The sequence below is a fragment of the Nansenia antarctica genome (assembly GCF_963989245.1).
Source record: "Nansenia antarctica genome assembly, chromosome: 4".
Classification (NCBI taxonomy): Eukaryota; Metazoa; Chordata; class Actinopteri; order Argentiniformes; family Microstomatidae; genus Nansenia; species Nansenia antarctica.
Genome location: NC_137689.1, coordinates 20,689,708 through 20,709,593, shown reverse-complemented (window position 1 = coordinate 20,709,593; position 19,886 = coordinate 20,689,708). Strand labels below are relative to the sequence as shown.

General features: G+C 46.6%; 1 protein-coding gene across 1 annotated transcript; it reads left to right on the top strand.

The window, feature by feature from the left end:
- The first annotated feature begins 40 nt into the window (after positions 1-40).
- LOC308155591 (ubiquitin carboxyl-terminal hydrolase 32-like) lies at positions 41-18,913 on the top strand. The gene is made up of 34 exons (XM_080528954.1): positions 41-160; positions 884-1,011; positions 3,571-3,676; positions 3,890-4,008; positions 4,618-4,777; positions 5,302-5,433; positions 5,726-5,833; positions 5,947-6,062; positions 6,315-6,377; positions 6,480-6,563; positions 6,998-7,059; positions 7,174-7,276; positions 7,562-7,766; positions 7,957-8,120; positions 8,251-8,391; positions 8,551-8,668; positions 9,514-9,668; positions 9,861-9,942; positions 10,067-10,141; positions 10,668-10,806; positions 10,974-11,079; positions 11,192-11,365; positions 11,571-11,745; positions 12,080-12,231; positions 12,516-12,636; positions 12,848-13,056; positions 13,598-13,782; positions 14,057-14,143; positions 14,434-14,554; positions 15,023-15,214; positions 15,685-15,928; positions 16,196-16,617; positions 16,773-16,865; positions 17,017-18,913. Exons 1-34 carry the CDS (start codon positions 103-105, stop codon positions 17,188-17,190), a joined length of 4,773 nt encoding a protein of 1,590 aa, XP_080385080.1. The 5' UTR covers positions 41-102; the 3' UTR covers positions 17,191-18,913.
- Positions 18,914-19,886: the final 973 nt, after the last annotated feature.

The window sequence follows — 19,886 nt, the reverse complement described above, 5'->3', positions numbered from 1 at the left end:
CAGCGACCTGTCTGACTGCATGGGGCTCTGCCAGCAGTAACGAACAAAGTGCTAGTTGGCCGGTTATATTCGTTTGGTTTGACGCAATGAAATGAGGAAAACATGGGTGCCAAAGAGTCAAGGATCGGTTTCCTCTCGTACGACGAGGCCATCAAGAGAGGTAAACATAGGCTAGCCAACGTTAGCTGGGCTAAATGTAAACATTAGCTTGTGTAGCTAGCTTGCCTTTACCTAGCTAGCTTGTCATCTAGCGCGTTAGTCATCTATTGTACATGTTTGGATGATCACTGGGGAATGTTTTGTTATATATGTGTTTGCCGTCAGCTAAGCTAACCCTATGCAGTAGCCGATCTGGACTAGATGGCAACCCCTAGCTAGCTGGCTAGTCATGATCACCCTAGCCACCCTGCTTCAGTAGGCTAGCAGGCTAGTTGACATAAATAGGCTATTGCCCTCTCAGGATCAGGGAGAGGCTAAGGACCTCAAAATACATAGTCTAGCTTACTGTTCATGCCGTGTTAACGAGAAGTACATGAATGGTACCAGCCAGTAACGTACCATCATTTTTCTCTCTTATATGGCTAACGTTACGTAGCTAGCTAAATCAGTTTTTCTTGTTGACATGTTGTCAATGGTGCCAGTGAATGTGTGTCAATTCGCCCTGCTAAACTAGTACAGTATGTGACCCTTGATTAGCTATAATGGTGACATATTTGATTCAATGGTGATAACATTAACACGTTCCTTGTTGTTGCTGTGTGGGTTGAAAGAGGAAGGAGCTATCAGATAAGTCTGCAATGACCATGTATTATCTCTCCCCCCCCCTTACACTCAATGCTTAATGTACTGAAAAGGTTTGACTCTTTCTGTATATCTCTCCCAGTCACTGATGTAGAGCTCCAGCGTCTGAAGGATGCTTTCCGAAGAACCAGTGGTCTGGCCTATTACATGAGCCAGCAGTGCTTCCTGCGGGAGGTGCTGGGAGATGTCGTACCACCCAAGGTTGCTGAGGTGAGTCTAGTTCGCCAGACAGCCCTCAGTGTTACGTGACGACCGATGACGCGGTCCGATTCTACTTTGAATTCTTGATGTACACTAGCCATGGCACGAACATGCTGACGTACACTAGCCATGATGCTGTCCGTGCCTGATTGGCCTATAACAGCAATAGGAATGCAGATCTTCAAGTCACAGCATGTGATAATTGGATGGGATTCCCAGTGTATTCCCAAGTGTCAGCTCAAAATGTGGCTACCTGTCATAATGATGCCCAACGTCTGTTGCCCAAGTAGAAGGGTCCAAAGTGCAACACATTTGTTCATATTGCGATAATCTGTCCAGTAAAGATTTTTGTCAGCAATCCTTTTTATCTCCAAAACATGATTTGGTCAAACAGTAGGCTAATTTGTGAGTTATGTGTGTGTGGGTGTGTGTTTGACTGTTAGCCAGTCCTCTCTCCTTCCCCTTCCTGTTGTAACGATGACTTTACATTTTCCACGCGAAAAGGAAGCTAGCATAGCAAGCGTTGCAAAATGAACTGTACGATAAACTCATTTTTCGGAAAGACTACTAACACGTTAGGCCTATGGTGCCCATTACACCCATGCCTGAAATGCCACAAGCAACACTTTCCGAGCCAGAGGTAGAGCAGCCAATGGCAGCTGCAGCTTTAAAAGCCTAAGTGCTATACTGCACTGTTTCGCCTTGAATAGCTTAAAGCATACACTCCGTTACAGCTATGATAAAGACACGAAGCACATGTACCGTGTTTACTGTAAACAATGCAGCCCAACTGTTGCAGCAACACACCATTTACAGCTGCAGTTACTACGTCTGCCTTTCACCCAATTGAAATCACAAATACTACTTCAAAAGAAACATGGATTAGGGGAGAGTGGGGTAAGATGAGACAATTTGTACAAGTGTTGCCCTCTAGGCAAGGAAAAATTAGACAGAAGTAAAACGAAAACATCTACCTTTATTTCAGGATGTCTCCTGTCACTCTAAATGATAAGAATGCATCTATGACGAAGGGCTGTGAAAATATGACTTAAAAAAAAGGGGGGGGGGGGGGGGGGGAGTTCTCTTGTGGCTCAACTTGCCCCAGCTTAGGGGTAAATTGATCCAAGTCAAGGGGTAAATTGAGCCATTTGGGGGTAAATTGACCAATTTACTTTCTTTACGTCAGGCTTACGGCAGGAGAGATGGTAGCGTGCCTTAAAATTGTTGAACCAATCTTTGACCTAAAAGAATATAATTAATTCTATGAAGATACTGCATTTAGCTACACAAGATCAGTTAGCTTTAGCTGACCTACTGAATCATGTGATCTCCTGCACACCCTACCTGTTAAAGCCTTCCCTTTCCAGTTGTTGGGGACAGGGATGCTGTTTCTGTCTGCCAATTCAAGTACCGGTTCACAGCATTTCTTGTAAGGCCATAAAACTGGTCTGCCATTTTTTTTATGTGGTCTGCAATATGTTCACTTATTTTTCCTCCTTCTTTTTTATGTATCTACATAGGGTTGACCTGTCAATATTTCTGTCTTTTGCCACTGCTCTGGTGGATTTTCCACCCTTGACATCACTAGCTGCTCTCTCCATCTCCTCAAGGGGTGTTGAGCCTTTCTCTTGTACTTCCTTGTTTAAAATATGTAAAATCAGTTTGTAAAGAACTGCTTAGCAATTCAGGCTAATCTGTAGCTAAATGATTAACATGGTTTTATATGTTGACAAATCACCAATGTGTATGATATATATTTTTAGACCTGGATAAATTTGCTTTGACATAAGTCATTAAACCTGACATGTAGAAAATGTACATTGACAAGCAAAAAACTGTTTGTTGTGAAAACTGTCACAGCTAGATAGAAGTGATGTGTGCTTCCTGAATTTATGGTCACATGACAACAAATGTGTACAGTTGCCTAGATACAGGGGGTGGGTCAACTTACCCACTGGCTCATCTTACCCCACTGCTCCCCTATCTGTAAACCCAACATACAGTGGGGTGCAAACATTTGGGCACCCCTGGTTTAAATGTCTGTTACAATTAATCTCCAAGTGATTGAAAGCAAACCTGAACACTAAATGCTACAAAGTTAAACATGACGCCTTTCTGCACATTTTAAAGCAAGGTTTCTTTTTATTTTCATTTTTCAGAGTTTTTAAATTATAAAAAAGGAAAAGGGCCCTGTGCAAAGCTTTGTTGTTTGTTAGTAGGAGTGGGCTATGAATGTTTAATTTTTTTGTTTTACTTAGGTCTTAGCTTTTTTGTATTCCATTTGCCCTATCTCAACATGAAACTACAACATTTTCGGCCCCAGTGTGCTCTCCGGCGCTCTGAGAGCGAATTTACGAATGCAGCCTCTGAAACGTTATTTTGATTGACATGGGCCACTACACTAATCATAATGCAGTGTGCGGATGGACTAGGCCTAATTGTTTCCCTAAATGTAAAACCTGCTCCCGTTTCACATGTATAATAAGAATGATTCTAAAGTAATTCAAAGACAGGTGGATGTAAATGGACTAATTGTTTCCCTAAATGTATAACCTGTTCTGTTGCCAGGTGATATACAGCTCTTTCGGAGGCACCACAAAAGGCCTGCATTTCAACAACCTCATTGTTGGGCTGGTTCTCTTGACTAGAGGGCGTGATGAGGAAAAAGCTAAATGTGAGTACCTCAAAGAAACAACAACAACAACAATTGCCACGATAGAAGGTCGTAATGACCACATAAATGGCAGATATGAAGAGCCAAGTCTTTACACAAAATTATTTGGACATAATTTGGAGTTCATGACTGCACCCTGTTGTTGAACAATGCCATTGGTATATCACATGTCATGTATGTATAGCCTAATCTTCTTTTGTGGTTCTCTCTCAGACATTTTCAGTCTGTTCGCCAGTGATTCAGGCAACCATGCTACACGAGAGGATATGGAAAGCATGCTCCAAGCGGTGGATGGGGAGATCCCGCTTTCTCTTAGGAGGTGTTTTTCTGAGGTCAGCTGATATGCTATATCCGAAGCTCTATTTTTGTGCAAAAATGGTGTCAATGAATTGTGTGACATGTTAAGAAAATGGCAGCCATGTTTTCACATAAAGTATGGCCACCCATACTTGGTTCAAATCTATTCCAGTCGGCAGTCGAGTCCTGATACATGCAATGGCTTGGGACATGACAATGTGCTCGAACCTGGAGGAGCATACCGTTATCGGGAGCAATTTTAAAAGAGATACGGTATCTGAATTTGGACTGAAAAATGTAATTACACCCAAACAGATAATTGCACTTGTCAGAGCACACACTGTTATCAGGAGTCGACTGTTACCGTAAGAGACCCAGTTCATTACCTTTTATTTTACATGCAACATCTGTTCACTACAAGCTTGTCCCCGTACTAGCGCCTAATCTAATTGTAAGCTGCTGACAGGACTAAGCACATCGGAGTTATCTGTGTAACCAGGTGTCTAGGAGGGCTGCTAATGCTACTTGACACCAATGGGACGTTGCACAGCCTGCGTTTGTCCTTTTGTATAAGCCCCGAGTGAGTGTTGTCATTGGACTGTGGCGGTCACCCTGTTGATCTCTTCTGTTTTTGTCTCCACAAGGGCGAGAAGGTCAATTATGAGAAGTTTAAGAGCTGGCTCCTACAGAATAAGGATGCCTTCACGTTCTCCCGCTGGCTCCTGTCCAGCGGGGTGTGTGTCACCCTGACAGACGACAGTGACACTCCCACCTTCTACCAGACCCTTGCCGGAGTCACACACTGTGAGTGAGAAACACAGGCTACCATCCTGCTCCTTTAGGATTTCTACCAAACAAGAGTGGTAGAAATGTACCCGCTTTTTTTGAAAAGCCAACTGCAGGTTAATTGTTATGTTTCACGGGTATGATGGTGTAGTATGTATATATGCCTAAATTCTTGCTCAGGGAGCATGACACAGTGATCATTTAGGGTGACAAGTATGGATTCTCTTGTCTCAGCTGGTGCTTATGTAGGCGTAAATGAAAGGCACTGGAGACCTTCATATTTAGTTTCCAGAACCGTTCAATGTACAGGCCAGCCATGAATTGAATTAACCTACAGCATAAGGAGCAGATGTTTCCTACCCCTCACACACAGAGGGACCGATTCACTAAGCGTTTTGCACCTGTTTCGTGAATTATCCCCCGGAGCCAAGTCAACAACTTAAACATTTGTCCGTAATCCAACAACTTAAACATTTTCCATAACAATTTATTTTCAAATTAACTTTTTTTTCTTTCTTTTTTTTTTATTCCCTGTCCTGTAGTAGAGGAGTCGGATATCATCGACCTGGAGAAGCGATACTGGCTACTGAAGGCTCAGTCACGGACAGGACGCTTTGACCTGGAAACCTTTCTCCCTTTAGTTTCTCCTCCTATTCACGCATCCCTAAGTGAAGGTAAGAGAAGACGCAATTTAGGTGACGACGCGTCTTTTGAATTCCATGGTTACCTCCGGGGCTCCATAGCGATGTGTTAAGCATGTCTGTTCTCGCGCTTTGTTGGGGAACCTTTCCTAAGGTCCCTTTTTTTGTCACATTAAGACGTCTGATCTGCCTGATTGTCATGATAAGAATATCAACGCAGCAGCATTGAGAACGCTGACTCACACACACATAAGGTGCTCACTGTTTAAACCGCCTGTTGCGTCTTCAGCGGTCAGACCTCAGCTGTGCTCCTCCCTTTGTCCAGGTTTGTTTCACGCCTTCGATGAAAACAGGGACAATCACATAGACTTTAAGGAAATCTCTTGCGGACTCTCTGCTTGCTGCAGGGGACCCCTGGCAGAGAGACAAAAGTGTAAGCATCCATGACTCATCCAACCACTGGCACTAAATGTACTGTTGTCCCTCATCAATGCCATTGAGAGTGACCGTTTGTGACTCCCCCCCCCCCCATGTTCTTCTCGCCAGTCTGTTTCAAAGTGTTTGATGTTGACCATGACGGGCTTCTGTCTCGAGAGGAAATCCGAGAGATGGTCGCAGCGCTGTTGGAGGTGTGGAAAGACAACCGCACGGACCCTCTCCCGGTGAGTTCCGTTAAATTCACACTGCTCTAATGTTTCTTCTTCCAACATCATGTTTCTCACATTGCATCCAACACAATATGAGACAATACAATAGTGCTCCACTCCATTATCTTCTAGTTAGTTTTGAGTATGCTACCGTATTACAGCCCTACTGTAAGATCCAATTTCTAGAGACTTTGGTACGTTCGGTGCAAACCATATTAGCATCGAATGTATTCCATAATTCGATGATTTATGCCTCTGTTTTCTCAGGAAACACACAGCAGTGTTCATGAAATTGTGGAGGACATTCTGAAGGAGCATGACACCACTAAGGTATTAGCTGACTGCCTGCCTGACTTTGCAATCGTACTCGTCGCTTTCATTTGAGTGAGAGGAATGCTCCAATCTGCTCTGCTTGTTTGTTTTGTTCTCTAGCAAGGCCATTTGACCCTGGAGGACTACCAGATCTGGAGTGTGAAGAGTGCACTTGCCAATGAGTTCCTCAACCTGCTCTTTCAGGTGAGAGCCTGAAACACAATCGAAGTGTTCCTACTTAGAGAGTGTGTGTGTGTGTGTGTGTGTTTGAGAGAGTATGAGAGTGTGAGAGTGTGAGAGTGTGAGAGTGTGAGAGTGTGAGAGTGTGTGAGTGTGTGAGTGTGTGAGTGTGAGAGTGTGAGAGTGTGAGAGTGTGAGAGTGTGAGAGTGTGAGAGTGTGAGAGTGTGAGAGTGTGAGAGTGTGAGAGTGTGTGAGTGTGTGAGTGTGTGAGTGTGTGAGTGTGTGAGTGTGAGAGTGCGTGAGTGTGTGAGTGCGTGAGTGCGTGTGTGCGTCTGTGGTGTCTGTGGTGTGTGTGCGTGTGTGTGTGTGTGTGTGTGTGTGTGTGTGTCTGTGTTGCACAAGCGTTTATTGCTCGGTTGGGTCAGGATCAAGTCTCCCCTTCCGTTCCCCACCGTAGGTGTGCCATATCGTCCTGGGGCTGAGACCTGCCTCCCCTGAAGAGGAGGGACAGATCATCAGGTGTGTGGCAACATTTATCTCATTGTCTCCTCCAAGGTGACAATCACCCACAATCACCCGCTCACCAAACCACTTACCAACCCCCACCCACCTGTGTCCCCTGTTCCCCCCTAGGGGATGGCTTGAGAGGGAGAGCCGCCACGGCCTCCAGCCAGGAGACTACTGGTTCCTCATCGCGGTGCTGTGGTGGCAGCAGTGGAGGGACTACGTCAAATACGTAAGACGGGCCAGAGGTCCTTTCCTTTCTGCTTTTCCCCACACAGAGGCTCGACTCCACAATATCGTTTCTTTCTTGAGAATGGTTTGCAATTATTGCGATATTCAGGCGTGTGCGTGTGTGCGTGCGTGTGTGTGCGTGTGTGTGTGTGTGTGTGTGTGTGTGTGTGTGTGTGCGTGCGTGTGTGTGTGTGTGTGCGTGCGTGCGTGCGCGTGTGTGTGTGTGTGTGTGTGCGTGTGGGTGTGTGTGTGTGTGTGTGTGGTGTGCGTGTGTGTTCGTTTTCAGGACAACAAGCATATCGTAGTGGAGCAGCCGTCGGTGTTTGGCCCGGGGAGGAGTGCGGTGGGGACCAGGGGGGGCGGGGCCAGGGGGGCAGAGCAGGGGCCTGAAGGGGAGAGCACGGCCAGCTCACACAGCTCCTCTGAGGAGAAGTACTCGGACAACATCTCCAGCGCGTCAGAGGCCTCGGAGACCACCGGCACCAGCGGCAGTGAGTGGCAAAGGGAACGCCGACTGTGTCGGGTCTAGCGTCGGGACGAGTCGAATCCTGTAGCGGCTAGTTCGCTTCGCTATTCCTGTAGCTTACCCTTAACCCCCAAACGACTTCTATCCTCACTACTGTACTTTGTTTTCTTGTTTTTTCTTCTTTCCTGCCTTCCGTTACACTGATGATGTTCTAGGCCTCCTTCCCTTGAGCTCCACCGCCACCGACATCTGTTTCGCCCGGCAACACGACACCCCCGACACAGAGAACCCGTGTTTCCTCGGGGCCGACGGGAACGTGATGGTTTTAAGACCCGGGGCCATAGACAACCAGCCTCTGGTCACTTCAGAGACCTTGAAGGTATGTACACTAGGCACCACACAACAAGACTGGCACTGCAATGACACTGCTTGAGTCATCAAACGGATGTTATTTTGATGTTTATTTCAGTTTTGAAATGTATTTTTCTTCCCCCCCCCCCTTACCCCAGGCTCCCACGTTGACCATGGAGGGGGGCCTCCTGAGGCGCTCCCCGTCCCTCCATCTGGGCAGGGACTTTGAGGTGGTCCCGGAACCCGTGTGGAGGGCGCTCTTCCACTGGTACGGGGCCAACCTGAGTCTCCCCAGGCCGGTATGTATACATATACAGGATACTGCATACAGCTCTGCAAAGCAAGGCCCCTGTACTGTGGAACTGTACTAAAGATTTCCATTGACATCCTGGGTATATTGAGCCTGATATTTCGGACATCCTCCACATCATCCTCCTCCTCCTGTGGTCACTTTTCAGGTGATCCGAAACAGCAAGAACGGCTGTGCGGAGCTGGAGCTCTTCCCCCGGCACCTGCTTTTCCTGAGGCAGCAGCTCCCGGCCCGCACCCCCCAGTCCAACGTCTGGGTCAACATGGGTAAGAGCTGCCTGCCTGCCTGCATACTGTACTATCTCTGTCCGTCCCCGCCCCCCCGTCCCCGGCCTTTCTCCAGGTCATAAGGACTGTCACAGGAGGAGGGGGGTTAAGGTTAACACAGTTCCCCCAGTGACTTACCGTACAGGGACACTGTGATCCAGTGTTCACCGTATGAGTACACAGTCGATCGCCACACCGTTTTATATCCCAAGAAACTTGATCTAATCAGGTCAATCTGATAACGTGGCGCTCTGACGCCAAGCGTGTCCGATTAAATCATGTTTCGAAAAAAGTCAATTACTTTCTCAAGGTGTTTTCGGGGTGAGTCTAATATTACATTCTGGCGGTCTTTTGAAGTTTATCGAGCTTGGTGTGAGAACATTTGAAAAGCTTGATCTTTTCTTTTTCTTTCTTTCTTTCTTCCTTCCCACCACCTGTGATATGGGTTTCTGTGGCGTTGATACAAATGTCACAAGCCTCGTGACCCAATAATCCTAGTCATGTGAGAGAACAACGTCGATGCAGCGATGCGGAGATGTAGCACCGACTGGGTGTTCACCGCGTACCCGCGGCGGGGGTCGGTGGGTTCGACCCCCGAAAATATTCAGGGAATTCTTTTACCTGGCCTTGGGGGCATTTCAGAGTTTGAACTCAGCGACTCTTAAAAGTTCTGTGTCGGCTTTCTTTTCAGAGCTGCGGTCCCCTTTGTCAGCACACATCATCTATGCCAATTTCAATCACAATTGGAGTGCAGGGGGTGCTGTTGTTGTTGTTGTTGTTGTGAATACTGTGTGAATACTGTGAATACACTGTGAATATGTATCCCCTTCCTGCCCCCCCCCCAGGTAACGTGCCCTCCCCTAGTGCCCCTCTCAAGCGCGTGCTGGTGTACACAGGCTGCTTCAGCAGGGTGGGCACCATCAAGGACATCCATGAGTACCTCGCCCAGAGACTCCGCATCAAGGAGGAGGACATGCGCCTGTGGCTGTACAACAACGAGGTGGGGACGGACACAGCCCTCGTGGACACGGCCATGCAGATCTGCAGTACTCTATACACACACACACACACACACACACACACGTCATCCACACCTAAGAAAAAGCACAAACGCACATAAACGCATTGAACTTCAATTTCCGCTAGCCCATGATCTCCAACGTCTTCCAAAACGTCTATTATTTTTTTGCAGAATTATTTAACTCTTCTTGATGACGAGGACCATACGATGGAGGGTTTGAAGATTCCAGATCAACAGTACATGGTGATAGAAGGTATTAATTTTTTATTTCAGAGTGTGCCATTTTTTTCTTCTTCTAACAACCAGGAAGCTGTATGTAGAGTATTGTCTGGTCATGATGAGTAAATACAGATGGTTTCTTTCTTGTTGTTTATTAGTACGCAACAAGGACATGAGCTGGCCTGAGGAGATGTCCTTCATCGCTAACAGCAACCGGATGAACCGACACAATGGTAAGACCATCATCACAGTAGACACACAACACCGACGTAACTGTAGTATAATATTAACCGGTGACAAAAACACTGAGCGGTGGTTTCACTGACAGCTTAAGCCTAATCCTAGACTAAAGATTATAATTTTTAGTCTAGGATTAGGCTTAAGCCTTGTCAGTGAAACCAGCCCTCAGTGTCAGTTTATTTTACATTGAAAGCATGATGTAGTCGGGGCGCCTGGTGGCCTAGCACACTAAGGCGTCAGCCATATAATCGGGGGTAACCAGGGTCCCCGGTTCGATTCCGGCCGTCAACATCATCCTGTATGTCATCCCTCCTCTCTCTCACACATCCTTCCTGACAATCTCTACTGTCTCTATCCCAATAAATCAGAAATGCCCTAAAAACAAATTTTTTAAAATGTAAAAAGGAAGTGTGATTTAGGCCAGGACTAGGCCCTGAGGATGTCATGTTGACGGCTGTAGATGATGGCGAGGGCTTCATGGCGTTCTCAGAACAATCTCCTCCTCCCTGTTGTTTTCAGTCCCCACTGAGAAAGGTGCAACGGGACTGAGTAACCTGGGGAACACCTGCTTCATGAACTCCAGTATCCAGTGTGTGAGCAACACCAAGCCTCTGACGGACTACTTCACCTCGGGGAGCCACCTCTACGAGCTCAACAGGTGTGTGTGTGTGTGTGTGTGTGTGTGTGTGTGTGTGTTTGTGTGTGTGTGTGCGTGTGCGCGCGTCTATGTACATGAGTGCGTGCTCATAATGTACATGCAAGCTGACGATGGTTTGCATACAGTCATATTTGAATACTTCAAATCGTTTTCTGTCTTCCTCACAGGACCAACCCCATTGGAATGCGCGGTCACATGGCCAAATGCTATGGCGATCTGGTACAGGAGTTGTGGAGCGGAACGCAAAAGAACGTAGCCCCTCTGAAACTCAGAGTACGTCCACAACGCTCCAACCTACCCCACCCCCATAAAACGCCAGTTTTGAAGCCTAAAACAGAAAGGGTAATAAGTGGTTGATTATTTCCTTGTTTTCCAACATCCTTAGTGGACGATAGCCAAGTACGCGCCACGCTTTAACGGCTTCCAGCAGCAGGACTCCCAGGAGCTGCTGGCATTCCTGCTGGACGGCCTTCACGAAGACCTGAACCGTGTCCACGAGAAGCCCTACGTGGAGCTGAAAGACAGCGACGGACGGCCAGACTGGGAGGTGGCGTCCGAGGTCAGAGTTCATAGATTGACATAGATTTTATTCGATTTCATTTTTGCTTTTTCGCTACGTGAGTGATGTTTGCTGTACCTCCCGTAGTGTTTGGCTGGTCAGTCACCCGAGCCCACAGTCAAGCGTCATTCACGGCTTGCTTCTGAAATCTGACCCTGGTGTGAAGTTGAATGGTGTGTGTGTGTGTGTGTGTGTGTCCCCACAGGCCTGGGAGAACCACCTGAGGAGGAACCGCTCCATCGTTGTGGACCTGTTCCACGGGCAGCTCAGGTCACAGGTCAAGTGCAAGACCTGCGGCCACGTCAGTGCGCGTTTCGACCCCTTCAACTTTCTCTCCCTCCCCCTGCCCATGGACAACTCCATGCATCTAGAGATCATAGGTGAGCCTCTTCTCTTCTCCGCTTTACACAAGAGTAAAATTCTTAGGCTTAGGTTCTTCGACATTCGGCATTGTAGCAGGATACAAATCAACAATAATAGAATAAAGTAAAGTAAGTCATAATAAAGTAGAATTAGGTAATAAAGTGATAAAGTCATGCTAGTCGTACTACAGCTAGATGACCAGAAGAGGAGACCGTCGCATGTTGGTAGAGATATCTTTTATCTGCTATCTGCTTTACTGGTGGTCATGAACTTTGTCTTGAACGGAGCATTGTCTTTCAAGTATTTTTCGGAGTCCTGTGCCTTTGCAACCTTTGTTCTGTTGTCGTCTAGTCATAAAGCTGGACGGGTCGGTGCCGGTCCGGTACGGGCTCCGCCTCAACGCGGATGAGAAGTACACAGGCCTGAAGAGACTCCTGAGCGAACTCTGCGGTCTGAAGGCCGAGCAGATCCTCCTGGCGGAGGTCCACGCCTCCAACATCAAGGTACAGCCCTCCTCTACCAGCGGGAGGCTGGTGGAGGTCGAAATCGGAGGACGGGCTCATTCATTATGCATGGAACGGAGTAAGGAATGGTATCAAAAGGATGTTTTTGTGTTTGATACCGTTCCCTGTTCTATTAGTGTCAAGCGTTCATGCATCACATTGAGACCGTCCTCCGATTTCGACCTCCACCAGCTTCCACTGTCATCTACCCTGCATCCATCCACAGCCTGCACTAGACATCATATTATATTGTCTGTCTCTCTCTGTCTACCCTTCCTTTCTAGAACTTTCCGCTGGACAACCAGAAAGTGAGACGGGCGGTGAGCGGCTTCCTCTGCGCATTTGAGATCCCCGTGCCAGGGCCGCCCACGTCTGCCTCCACCCCCACGGAAGCAGAGGGTGACGGTAAGAGCCGCACGTTAGTCCAGACTCCAGAGTACCGATTGGTTACTTCTGTTTGTCAGAGATATTCTTCTTTTCCTTTTCGATGCCTCTGTCTAAAAAAAGAAAGAAAGAAAATAATAATTGTTTCACAGAAGCTGTCAACAACAAGTTGATGTTTGTGTCTTCTCACTGACAGCGTGAGAACCTGTGTGTTCCTTTCTGGTTTGTGTAGAAGCCCCAGCCCTGGCGAATGGGAACCACCCCGTAGGAAGGGAGAGTAACTCCCTGAACCTGGGTCTGATCCCTAAGGACATGCCCAGCACCGTGGTGCCCTGCGGCACCGAGGCCAGCCTTGCCAACGGCCTCCCAAACGGCCACGTGGCCGCGCCCCCCCTGGACAGCCCCTTCACAGGGTACATCATCGCTATCCACAGGAAAATGGTGAGAACTGCAGCATGGGCTAAAGCTGTAGACAGGGTTGCCAGATGGGGCAGGGTTTTATTTTATTTTACAAACATCATTGGCAACAGACATACAGTTTAGGGGGCAGGAGATGGGCACCTGCCCAATAGTAATAAGTGATTTTCTGACAATATAGGTTTTGGGCTGGTTTTTGGTGGATTTAGCGCTTTTTAGACTGTGGTTAGGCTGGAAATTGTCAATCCTATCTGGCAACCCTGGCTGTAGATAGATAGATAATTGAGTCCTAATGAAGCAATTTATCATTGTGTGCCTACCTTATGATGCAATGTATGATAAGACATGTTATTTTTTTGGCTTAAAATGTTTGATTTTTGTCTTTAAATAGAGACATGAGAAACGTGTTTTGGCTAGACATACTATATCATTCAGAAAACGCCCTTCATGTTTCCCAAGTCGGCGATCCTGGGAGGAGATTCCTGGGAGGACGTCACGTGGCTTCCGGGAACTTGTGAGACTGCCGCTCTTACGGGGATGTGTGTGTTGTTTTTGTGTTACCTAGATGCGGGCAGAGTTATACTTCCTCTCCTCTCAGAAGAACAGGCCCAGTCTGTTCGGCATGCCTCTGATCGTGCCGTGCACCGTCCACACCAGGACCAGGGACCTGTACGACGCCGTGTGGACCCAGGTGTCCCGTCTGGCCAGCCCCCTCCCCCCTCAGGAGGCCAGCAACCACGCCCAGGACTGGTCAGCCTGCTTTCTGTGTTGTTGGGTTACTTTAGTTTATTTGCACACATAAAGAAATAGAAAAATAAAAAATGCAGGTGAGGTAGTAAAACCTCACTGTAGCTTAAACATTTCAAACATGAATTGAATGATAACTGTCAAGTCTCACTGTTGACCAAAGTTACCTCAGCAACACAGGTGTGAGATGCTGATGTGTGTGTGTGTGTGTGTGTGTGTGTGTGTGTCTACCTACCTGTGTGCACTTTTATCTTCTGGGGGCTCCCTGGAAACACAGCGATGACAGCATGGGCTACCAGTACCCCTTCACCCTGCGCGTGGTGCAGAAGGACGGCAACTCCTGCGCCTGGTGCCCGTGGTACAGGTACGCTGCAGCCTCCGTCCTTAACGTCCTTATATGTTCCCAATAATAATAATAATAATAATAATTATAATAATGCATTTTATTTGTATTGCACTTTTCATTCAAAAGAATCTCGGGGGTAAAACATTTGTAAAAGCCTAAAAACACAGAATGAACACAGGTTCAACAGTCAAAGGCCTTTTTGAATAAAAAGGTTTTTAGGCTCTGTACTGCCCTTAGCTGGCTAGGAAGGCCCTTCCATAGGCTGATGTTCCCTGTGGGTGTGTTTGTTTTCTCTCTCTGGTTCTCAGGTTCTGCAGAGGCTGCACGGTGGAGTGTAACGACGACCGGGCGGCCGTGGGGAACGCCTTCATGGCTGTAGACTGGGACCCCACCGCCCTGCACCTCCGCTACCAGACCTCTCAGGAGAGGGTGAGAGACACGAGGGGGGTCTCCCTCAATGGCTTTGTCAACCATGTCGTAACGAACGACCCCTTTATACAGTATAAGGCCTGTTAGCATCTCCGCCAAGGGAGTTAGCTCTCTCTCTCTCTCTCTCTCTGGGCTGGGGGTTGGCAAGGGAAAGGTTGTTCGATACCCACTTGGGGCGAGCTACTCTACCCTGCCGTTCGCTAGGGTGTGTGTGTGTGTGTGTGTGTGTGTGTGTGTGTGTGTGTGTGAGTGGCGGGGGGCAACGCCGCTTTAGCACGTGCTGCATTATCTACCCTATCATAATGACTGACATATGTATCATGCCATATATATATTGTATATATATATATATATATACTCACTGGCTTTTATCCTGTGTGTATATTTGTTGTGTGGTTGCTTATTTTTATGTCATTATTGGATGGATTGATTGATTGGTTGATTGATTGGTTGATTGATTGGTTGTAGATCGTGGAGGAGCACCCGAGTGTGGAGCAGAGTCGGCGGGCCCAGGCGGAGCCCATCAGCCTGGACAGCTGCCTGCAGGCCTTCACCAGCGAGGAGGAGCTGGGGGAGGACGAGCTCTACTACTGCTCCAAGTGCAAGACCCACCGCCTGGCCACCAAGAAGCTGGACCTGTGGAGGCTGCCGCCCATCCTGGTCAGACCCACCATGAAGCTCTCACTCTCTCTGTCTCAACTGCCTCACACTCTCTCTCTCTTTCTCTCTGTGTGTTTGTCTTTGTGTAGTACCTCGGCTTGACGAATCGCAGTCGAAAGTGGAATGTGTTAAATATTGTTCAACAGGGTCATCGGTGTCAGAAATATCAAGTGTATTTTCTTTATTTTTATTATAATGTGTCCCTTATGGCCACTTTGTCAGTCGAACAATTTGAGAATGCCATGTCTGAAGATTGCAAAAGATTTCAGACATGGCATTCTCAAATTGTTCGACTGACAAAGTGGCCATAAGGGACACAGTATAATTTTAAAAAATAATAATACACTTGATATTTCCGACACCGATGACCCTGTTGAACAATATTTAACTCCGAACACATTCCGCTTTCGACTGCGATTCGTCAAGCCACCTCTTCTCTTCTGAAAGTCCTTTCCTTTTTCTTTTCACAGATAGTCCATTTAAAACGGTTCCAATTCATGAATGGGCGGTGGATCAAATCCCAGAAGATTGTGAGGTTCCCAAGGGAGACGTTTGATCCGAGTGCTTTCCTGACCCCGAGAGACACAGACCCAGGCCAGCAGGGGTGGAGGGAAGGGCTGGGGGAGGAGCTGCATGACCCTGACGGTGGTGTGCCAAAGCCTGGGGGTGGAGATGCCGTCTCAAACCCCACCCTGACCGTCAACAATGGGAAAGGTCAGTCAAGATGATTTTACTTTCCCATTCACCCGCCAGATCCCACTCATTCCATTACCAGTGTGTTCATCTGTGTGTGTGTGTGTGTGTGTGTGTGTGTGTGTGTGTGTGTGTCTGTGTCTGTGTCTGTGTCTGTGTGTCTGTGTGCGTGCGTGCATGTCTGCGTGTGTGTGTGTGCGTGTCTTTGTGCGTGTGCGTGTGCGTGCGTGTGCGTGTGCGTGCGTGTGCGTGCGTGTATGTGTGTGTGTGTGTGTGTGTGTGTTTCAGACTCTCTGTGTCCAGGAAGGATGGCCAGCACCCCCCTCAGCCGAGACGCCAGCCCCAACTGCAGCCCTAAGAGCGAGGGCAGGAGGCAGGGCCGCGGGCGGGTGTTCCCCATGGGCGGAGGAGGAGGAGGAGGAGGAGGAGGAGGAGGAGGAGGCCGCCACCAGCTGTCCCTCAGTAAAGAGAGTCTGGACAGCGGCAGGGAGAGCCCTATGGAGCTGGAGGCCAGCGTGTCAGGTAGCAGAGGCGAGGGCCTCAGCGACTCCACCTCGGGGGAGGACACGGCCAGGGACTGCGACAACACCACGTCGGTGTCCGAGCTGGAGAGCAACGGCTTCACCGAGGACAGCATGGACCTGGAGGCCTCCCACGACCAAAGAGACAAAATCTGCCTGGAGCCCATGTACAACTTGTATGCAATATCAGTAAGTATGAACCAGGGCCGTTACGTTATGACCTGTATGACTAGTACTCTTTTCAAACGGACGGCACTCGAAGATGAGCCACTTATTATGTCTGTTTACCATGAAACACGGTGAGATATTCGTAAAAAAAACACCAATCCCTTTTGTGATCGCAGTGCCACTCAGGGATCCTGGGAGGAGGCCACTATGTGACGTATGCCAAAAACCCCAATGACAAATGGTACTGTTACAATGACAGTAGCTGTAAGGTAAGTTCCCAGTTAAACCTAGACCTATATATACCACACTTATTTCCCCCCCAAAACAGGAACTGCAATCATTCACCCAATGTCAATTGCCATTGAAGTGTGAAAAGTTTAAAAACAAGAGGCTGACTGTTTTTGTGTTCTCTGTGTTCAGGAGTTGCGGTCAGAGGAGATTGACACGGACTCGGCCTACATCCTTTTCTATGAGCAGCAGGGAGTGGACTACTCCCTGTTCAAGCCTAAAACGGATGACAAGAAGATGGCGGACACAAGCAGCATGGATGAGGACTTTGAGTCAGACTATAAGAAGTACTGTGTTCTTCAGTAAACCTAGTGTCCATGCGTTCCACTATGCTGCCCGATTTCATTGACATGCTTGTGCTAGAGAAACACCTTTTCTGTTTTGTAACTGAAATCTCTCAGGTTGAGATGAACTGACGCTTAGAAATCATCCCTGGGGCAGGGGGGGGGGGGGTTGAAGTGGTAAACAAACAGTTTTTCCTCCACCTCTTGGATGGACATTTTTTTTCAGGCAATGGTACTCTCATTAATTCTTGCGAGCAATGCCAAATAAAATAGTGGGCTATGCGTCAGCTTGTTTAAGCACCAACACCGTGTTGGAGGGTGATATTTAGGCTGTGTGTGCGTGTGTGTGTGTGTGCGTGTGTGTGTGTGTATAAATAAATGCCAGTTGCAATTTGCCATTAATATGTGTAGACACATTATGATTGGTACTCTGCAGATAAAGTTGTAATGATACAATTGGTATAATATAAATGAAAATTCCCCTCATGGATTATGACAAAAATGATTGCAGTAGAAGCAAATGTTTACTACCTCATATCATGCTTTGAACAGTGGTCTGAATTCAATGCCACCACAATTCCTCCTAATTCCTCCTCTAATGATCACGTGTTTTATATTTCCTTTCTTTCTTTCTTTTTTGCTTGACTTGGTCCCCCTCAAATGGAACTGATTTGGAGGCTCCAGACCCCCGATAGGCCTGGGTTATATTCAGTGTTACTCAACGACATTCATGTATTTGCAATGTACCTGTCGTCTATTGTGTTATGTGTCACATCAGCCCTTCTTAGAACAAAGCCTCTCAGCCGTCAGAGAGGGTTCACGTAGCATCTGCCTGTGCCATCTCGATCTGCAGGTCCATCCCAACCGCATATCAGCTTGTGCCATCACAGCAATTGATGTACCTTCTCCCATCATATTAACAGTCGAGTGTCATTAGGATAGTGCCACCCATCCATCATACTGTACCGCCCGATAAGTCGTTATGCAAGCCAAGAGATCTCCACTCAAAAAGGCCGTAATTTGTGGCTAATGTTGCATATTTCTGAATTAAATCAGTATGATTTTTGGGGGGGGATTTTGGCAGAGTTTTACATCTTATAGCTTACGAGTGTTTGCTTAATTTTGGCAGGTGAGTGGGTAGCTTCTCCCTCAGTCACTGAAGGGGACATTGTAGTTACTGTAGCTAACTACATGGACATAATACTGTATGTTAAACCTTTTCTCAATGAGGTGAAACTGTTTTGGCCTGGAGCTACAGTGTATCCAGTAGAATATACAGTATAGCTCATCTTCTGCTTAGTCTTTCAAAGGCTTGGTGATGTACATATACTCTTGGTGACTGAATCATTGATTATCACAGCTAAACAGAAGCCTTTCCACTACCCGGCTTATGATGGTAGAATGGTAAGTATTTAGATGGATTTCATTTTATAACATTTTTAACCTTTCCCGATTGTTCCGGTGGTCATATTTTCAGTATTGTTCCTTTTGAAAACCTTGATATGGTGATTACTACTGAATGTTTAATGTCCTTTGTCATTTTTAGTTGTAAGGTTAATTATTTCTTTGATTTATTTAATGTACTTGTGTAAAAAATTTGTTTAAAGTCTAAAATTACTTTGCACTGACCTTTTGAGGAAAAAGAACATGTACATAAATAGTTTTGGAAAAAGGATGTATTGGAATATGAACTGTAAAGATCTGTCTTGTATATGGAGTGAATTAGTTGATCTGTAACTATTAAAGCAGCCAATTAAATATACAGCCTATTGTTGCTTTTTTATTAGTTGATATATGGATGGTTATTATGAACAAATGTTCATTTTAACCACATTCATACATGTGGTTTGTGTGAATAGTCAAGGCAACATATTACAACAACAACAACTGTGTTTTGAGGGCCCTTTTGGCCAGAACAGAAACAAGTATAGTTGTATAGGAGTCTGTGGGAACCAGTGAACCTCGGGGTTCTCTGCCTTTTGACAATAGAGATCAAATAACTATCAGACTGAATGTGTTTCAGTTCTCGGAACAACAAAGGAAACCACACACCTTACCACCACCTCACCCCCCACCTTTCCAGCACATATCTGTGGGTTGTCAACCCATTCTCAGACCTAATCTCATCAAATTGGCTTGAGGATGCTTAATTTGAAACATTCAGTTGCCAGTGTTAAACGCCATATTAACTTATATTGTCACCCTTACATTTGTGTAAATGCAATATGACTTCATTGCTCAATTGCTACAGCAATTAAAACTGCTGATGACGAATTTGCTTCCTGAGAATGGGGGACACAGGAAGTTACTAGCAGTAAGTGTGGTGTAGGTCATCATCTCAGTGGTAAAATAGATATCGCATGAACATGGGCGACTTGGGTAAGATGTCCTTTCTATACCCTTTTTCAGGCTTTCGTATGACCGTATATTATTAATATATAATATTTATTAGATAAAACTGTTAGTAAAGTCCAGTACTGTATATGGTTTAACAATTATATGTAGGCCTACTGAGTTTACAGAACCAAGAAGTTCCATTATCAATTTAGCTCAATGTTTTGTACTTTTGAGCTACTCCTTTCATTTTACCATGTAGTTTGATACTTTGTTTTATTCATCATAGTCACTCTCAACACAACAATGACGTATGTGAATGCTACAGGCAACCACACAGGAAACCTATCTTCACCTGGAACAAATGATTATAATAAATCCTCT

Bases quoted from the DNA above. Each gene is read 5' to 3' on its own strand.
- LOC308155591 (XM_080528954.1), top strand. From the start codon at position 103: ATGGGTGCCAAAGAGTCAAGGATCGGTTTCCTCTCGTACGACGAGGCC. The intron at 1,012-3,570 runs GTGAGTCTAGTT...TTCTGTTGCCAG, and splicing joins TACCACCCAAGGTTGCTGAG to GTGATATACAGCTCTTTCGG. The intron at 11,080-11,191 runs GTACGTCCACAA...CAACATCCTTAG, and splicing joins TAGCCCCTCTGAAACTCAGA to TGGACGATAGCCAAGTACGC.